At 32.6% G+C, this 6,000-nt stretch overlaps 1 protein-coding gene across 1 annotated transcript in view; it reads left to right on the top strand.

Annotated features, from left to right (window-relative positions):
- The first annotated feature begins 4,551 nt into the window (after window positions 1-4,551).
- The window catches only part of Tusp (WD40 superfamily protein Tusp), a 36,748-nt gene continuing 35,299 nt past the window's right edge, over window positions 4,552-6,000 (top strand). The window contains exon 1 of the mRNA XM_077437632.1: window positions 4,552-4,884. Coding sequence (XP_077293758.1) covers window positions 4,789-4,884 — 96 coding nt within the window. The 5' untranslated portion in view covers window positions 4,552-4,788. The remainder of the gene's footprint in view (window positions 4,885-6,000) is intronic.

Raw genomic sequence — 6,000 nt, 5'->3', positions numbered from 1 at the left:
CTTGGAAATACATATCCGAATACGTGACTATATAACAGGTAAACAGATTAGGCGTCCTGAGAGATCTACCCTTTATAAGGCGGTACGTAGGCGATATCATGTCATTCTGGACGGAGCAGTGACAGTGTGTGTAACTCCTTAATCATCAATAAATGCTGTGAAACGACTGTTGGCTTTTACTTGGATCCTCCACCCACCCTCGTACGCAACAATATATATATATATATATATATATATATATATATATATATATATATATATATATATATATATATATATATATATATATATATATATATATATATATATATATATATATATATATATATATATATATATATATATATATATATATATATATATATATATATATATATATATATATATATATATATATATATATATGTAATTTACATAACCGAAAATTATTTTATCGCGATTACATACATATACGGGCTAGGGTTTGCAATACTGGTATTACCGAAACCGGGATCCCGGTATTTTAACCGATAGTCAGATATCGAAATACCAGTTTTGAAAAGACGAAATACTGGTATTTCAGTATTAAAACTTAAGCTGAAAAACTGTATTAAGAAATCATTAATATGTAAATTCAAACTACACTTTTTCCGAAGACGAATTTAATAAAATTTCATTGTTAATTTCTAATTTAATGCCAATTAAATTGAATGTAGAAGCTTTATGTCACCAATATGCGACTCCTTTGAGTGCAGACGCTGCACTGCTTTTTTTGTTTAAAGAATTGAAAGAACTGAAATCTCCTTTAAGCGAAAAATTTATGGCATAATTAAAATTTAAGATAAGAGAGAGGCGAACTGAAATTTCAGATGTTGTTCAATATTTGCATAATTCAAAATCATCCGAATTTTTTAAATTCTTTTACCTTTAGCCTTTCAATAGATTCAAATTAGTCAAAATTATTGAGTCTTCTAGAACATATTTATTGGAAAGAAGAAAATGATGCTTCCCATTTAATCCGTATTGATGAAGATGAAGAAATGGAAACTGTATCATCTAGTCTTTCATTAAAAGAAACATTACAAAAAACAATATTTAATATGACTTCAAACAATAAAACAAATGAAAAAACTGTTGTTCACCACATATTACAATAAAATTGTTCGCGACAAGTTAGCCTATTTTGAATCCGAAAATATTCGTGGCAAATACTTACAATTATTAGTGTACAATAATTATTTAATAACTGTTCGTCCAACAAGTGTTTAAGCTGAAAGGGCTTCTTCTGCAGCCGGACTTATTTGCACGAAGATCCGATCAAGATTCCAGCGATTCCAGCATTGATGAACTGGCCTTTTAAGGTCACATTCAAAGAATCAATAAATCTAAGGTATTTGTAAAAATTGAAATTATATGCGTAAGATCTATTTTCCCCCCTTTAAAATCTCTTAAATATTAATAGTTTGTAGGGAGCCTGGAATTTAGGTTGACGTAAATAAAAAAATCCTACCGCGGATCGAACTGCTCGGCCACTTTTTACGTTGTAAAATGATATAATTATATTTTTTATACTAAACTAGCCGAACCCCGGCATGCGTTGCAATGCCATAATAACGCATGCAATTCCCGTTCCTGTTCCCGTTCTCGTTCCCGTTCCCGTTCCCGTTCCCATTTGTCGGAAAAACGCAGGGAGCGAACACATTTGAAATTATTGCGTTGCAATGACACTCATTCCCGTTTTTCCCGTTTCCGTTCCCGTTTTTTACAGTAAACGTAAGTAAAGTACGTTCCCGGGATCTTTCGACTTAAGATCTTTCGATTTTCGATCTTTGCCTTCCGATATTTGCGTTTTCTGTCATTTAACATTCTGTCTCGTCACGTAGACCCAAATGTACATATGCAAACAAAATAATACACAATACGGTCATAAGTTTTTACTTTATCCATATCAAGTCAAGTATTGTGATCGTGTGATGACAATACTTGATTTGATTTGAATTCATTTTATAATTCATCGGGAATATTGGCTACATCAAGGAAGCAGAGAATATAATCGTTTCAACGCAGCTTTTTCTTGTCAGCTCAGAGAAGTAACGCCAGAGCTCGTTATCAAGGGATTCGAGATGACCAGTAATCTTATTTGTAATTTTTTTAAATTTATTTCACTTTTAAATTCATCCACCACACTGCAGAGTTTTTCAAATATGGCAATGTTTCCAATATTTATTTTTCTTCGCCAGTTTTGCATCTTAGATAAAAATTTCTGGAGATTTTCATTCTTCGAAGATTCAGGCTGAGCTTATTTTTCTGTTCTAATACATAAGTATATCTGCTAGATAAGTGGCTCTTTTCAAATAAGTTTCAACATTAAAGTATGCTCAAAAGCAATGTCCGATGCGAATTCATATGATGCTTGCACTAATGCTGTGTTCTTTTGCCAAAAACTTCTTGTTCGATCAAGTATCTGATGTATGCAACTAGTTTCAACTCCAAATCCATTTAAATGTACATATTCTGGACGTGTGAGTTTTGAAATTTTTCAAGACGGATTAAAAATGAATTATACATATACATATATATACAAATTGCTCTACATATACTTAGGCTTTTATTTATTTATTTACTGTCTAAATTGACAACCTTGCAAGAAACCTATTTTGCGACCCATGGGTTTGGACTCGTGCTTAGTATTAATTACTTAATTGGAAGCTCGTAAACTAACTATAAACTCAAAATAGAGTATTTTTATGCACAAAGTGAGTACGTATTGGTACGATAATGATTCTTTTATCGCTTTAAAATGCTTACAACGAATTATTATCTAGCGAATTTCAAAAGTCAAGTATATATATATATGTATGTATGTACATATATTCTTCTACACATTTTTTCCGTACAATTATACGTTTATTCGGCCAGTTCAATTCCAATATCATTTTTTATCACGTTTATAAGGGATAATTAATGGTATAGCATTCGGGGCTAAAATCCTTGTATTGACATAGGCTTGAAGTTGATCGATAACGGTGTTTCCCATATTTGAATAAATGTAAGAGAAACTTGTCGAAAATAAAATCTGAAAAAAATACTTTTTTCACCACAGTAGGCCAAGAATGCGCCCGTGCCGTTCGATTCAGTGTGTTTGTGTCTCAAGCATGGTTGCCAAAATCACAGATCGGAAAATTCACTAATTCGAACGATCATAAAAAAAGAAGTCATAAGAATTAATGAAGAAATTAAGAAAAAAATATTCTTAATTAAATTATAACGTGTTTAAATAAGTACATCCATAAGTACGTACATATATACATATATAGATGAGAACAAAAATCACAGTTATTAATATATAATGGGTACAATTACAGGAATCATATTTTGGTTATATCATAACAGTTTTATTAAAAGTTTTTTTCCTAGCTTTTAACTTGTTGTAAAATATGTTCGCCAGCTTTGCTTGATAAAATTTTTCTCAAGTCATTACAATTGCATTAATTAAGCTTCTGCGGTTTCTAACAATAATCTATTTCTGTCCTTTCTCCAGGTGCACTCATTAGACTAAATATTCTTTCGAAAATTGCAATGGAATGTAGAATTGAAAAGATGCGGGCTATAACTTTAAATACAATATTGCAAGCGGAATGATCTTTAAAAATATTGTGCCATTGATTTTTTCTCGGTTGCTTCAGTAAAAATTTGTAAATAAACAGACATCTTCGTTAAGGTCGCGAAGAATCATAAGGCATTTTTCCAAAAATATTGGCAGTCTTTTTATTATTTATCTCAGCTCCCTTTATTATTTATCTTTTTATTTATTATTTATATTTTTTTATTATTTATCTCAGTTCTCGGTATTTTTATTTTATTGTTACAAATCAATATACACTCGCCATTACAGATTTGCTCCAATGCGACGGGTGTACGTTAACGAAATACAGAATACATATGTAAACAATCAGAAATTAATTAATACATAAACAATCAGTATTAATTTTTTGTGCCATCATTTCCATCATGTATAGTATTTATATATGTAGGTTATATGTACGAAGTACAAAGAAGGTCAAGAATTATAAAAAATAAGCTTTTGTTTATTTTGGGCAACAAATTGCTGCGAAATGCTTTTTCGGACTTACAATAAAATTTTGAAAACTGATATCTGGCTATCTCGAAATGTTCAATATGCAGTAAATACAAATAGCAGATAGTAAATAAAAAATATATAGCCGGAATTTTTCACATATACCAGCGGGGTCCATAAATTATCCCCGTGGGATTAAAAGGGTCAAGAAATGGTTTTCTATTTTAGCATTTTTTTTATTAAATCTAAACGTATTAATTCGCCAGTGTGATCAGTAGACCGCACACTGCAGTTACACCATATTTTGTTAAAAAGAATATTTAATATGTACGGGGATAGTGGGGAAGCACGTTATCTTGCTTGAAAGAAAGCGGGCCGTAGAAGCGAGCTTTGGGGCGAAAAAGCCGGGTGCGCCAACTTTTAAAGCCGAAACGTCAAGGCGATATGATAAGCGAAAGCGAACAGTGTTAGTGAACGTGTGTGTGAATTTGTGCAGAGGGTGTGCGGGTGTGTGGGTGTGTGGGTGTGTGTGCGAGGTTCAGCCATATTGCGCAATGTGAGTTTTCCCGGCGCAGTGTGGGTGCGCGGGAAATCAATACGCGTCGGGCGGCCGGCGCGGGCTCACGTCCTTGCGTGGCTCTGCCGGCCGCCGATACACATTTTCCCATACATTATTCGCGGGATCGCCATTTGTCTGACGGCCGCCATTGTCGTCCTGCACCCGACTCGCCATGCATCTCTACTTCGAGCAGAACACCAGCGCCAAGTGCGACTGCTCCATCCTCTCGCTCTCGTGGATGGGCAAAGTGCCCGACGAGCTGCCCGAGGTTCGTTACTCTCTTTCAATCTATCTACATACATATACATATATATACATATTTGCTTCTGTCGCGGCACAATAAACAATACACGCCTTCCATCACAATAAACATTTAAAATTATGAAAAAATATTAGTCACACAGGTGTGCCAATCTCGTCGTACATTACATATGTACATATCTTCTATAGCGTGTATTTCGCTTAACGCAACTCTATAAGTAGTTGTTTACGTTCTTCTGTCGATTTTTTTCAAATGCCAAAACGTCGTGTTTCTTTGTTTTATCGGTCATAATCTATTTCGATGTTGAGCTTAATTGTTTAATTGCTAGTTTATTCTCTAAGTCACGTAAGACGCTGATATAGTTTGTACTTATAATATTGTTGGAAAGTCGATAGAACACACCCTATTAGTGGTTTTAAATATGCTGCTTTTGCACAATATACCGAATAGTTTTGTGTTGATTTTCAAAATATGTACTATTAAAATAATTTCACTTGTTTTATTTTTCTTCCAATAGCATGTTTGTAAATTATATACATTTATTATAATGATATTGAAAAAAACTACACTGACACACATCACACACTACATTATCAATTGAAATTTAAAACAAATGCAATTTTTATTTATTTAATTGTTTTTCTTAATTTAAAACAATTTATATATGAGTCGATATATTTGAAAGTGGCGGAAGTTCAATTTTCATTTCCAAAAATACTATTCCTGTTTGACTTAATTTACAAATTTTTGTCACATATTTTAATTTGATTGGTCAGAATCTCAGAAAAGCAGTATAAACGTATTACAGGCCACCAATATTATTTTAAATGCATATTGTTAAATGCAAAACATAATGTATGTAATATATTTCTCAAAATGAAGAAAAGTGGACTTAAGCCAATTTCAAATATAACGGCTCATTTATAGTTTGAATTTCATCAATAGTTTATATGAAAATTTTATGTTGTAATTGAAAATTGTACTTGGATGTATTATATAGCTCTGTATTTGATCAGAGATCACCATCCCTTGATGCTAATTTGGCTTCCCAAATTGGTACTGAAGGTGTCGGTATAGACATTCCGCGGGTCTCGCTTGGAGATGTTAGGATAGCAATTTTGA

The sequence above is a fragment of the Arctopsyche grandis genome, chromosome 9, assembly GCF_051622035.1.
Source record: "Arctopsyche grandis isolate Sample6627 chromosome 9, ASM5162203v2, whole genome shotgun sequence".
Lineage (NCBI taxonomy): Eukaryota > Metazoa > Arthropoda > Insecta > Trichoptera > Hydropsychidae > Arctopsyche > Arctopsyche grandis.
Note: the sequence above shows the minus strand (reverse complement) of the source record. Positions and strands in the feature narration are given on the sequence as shown.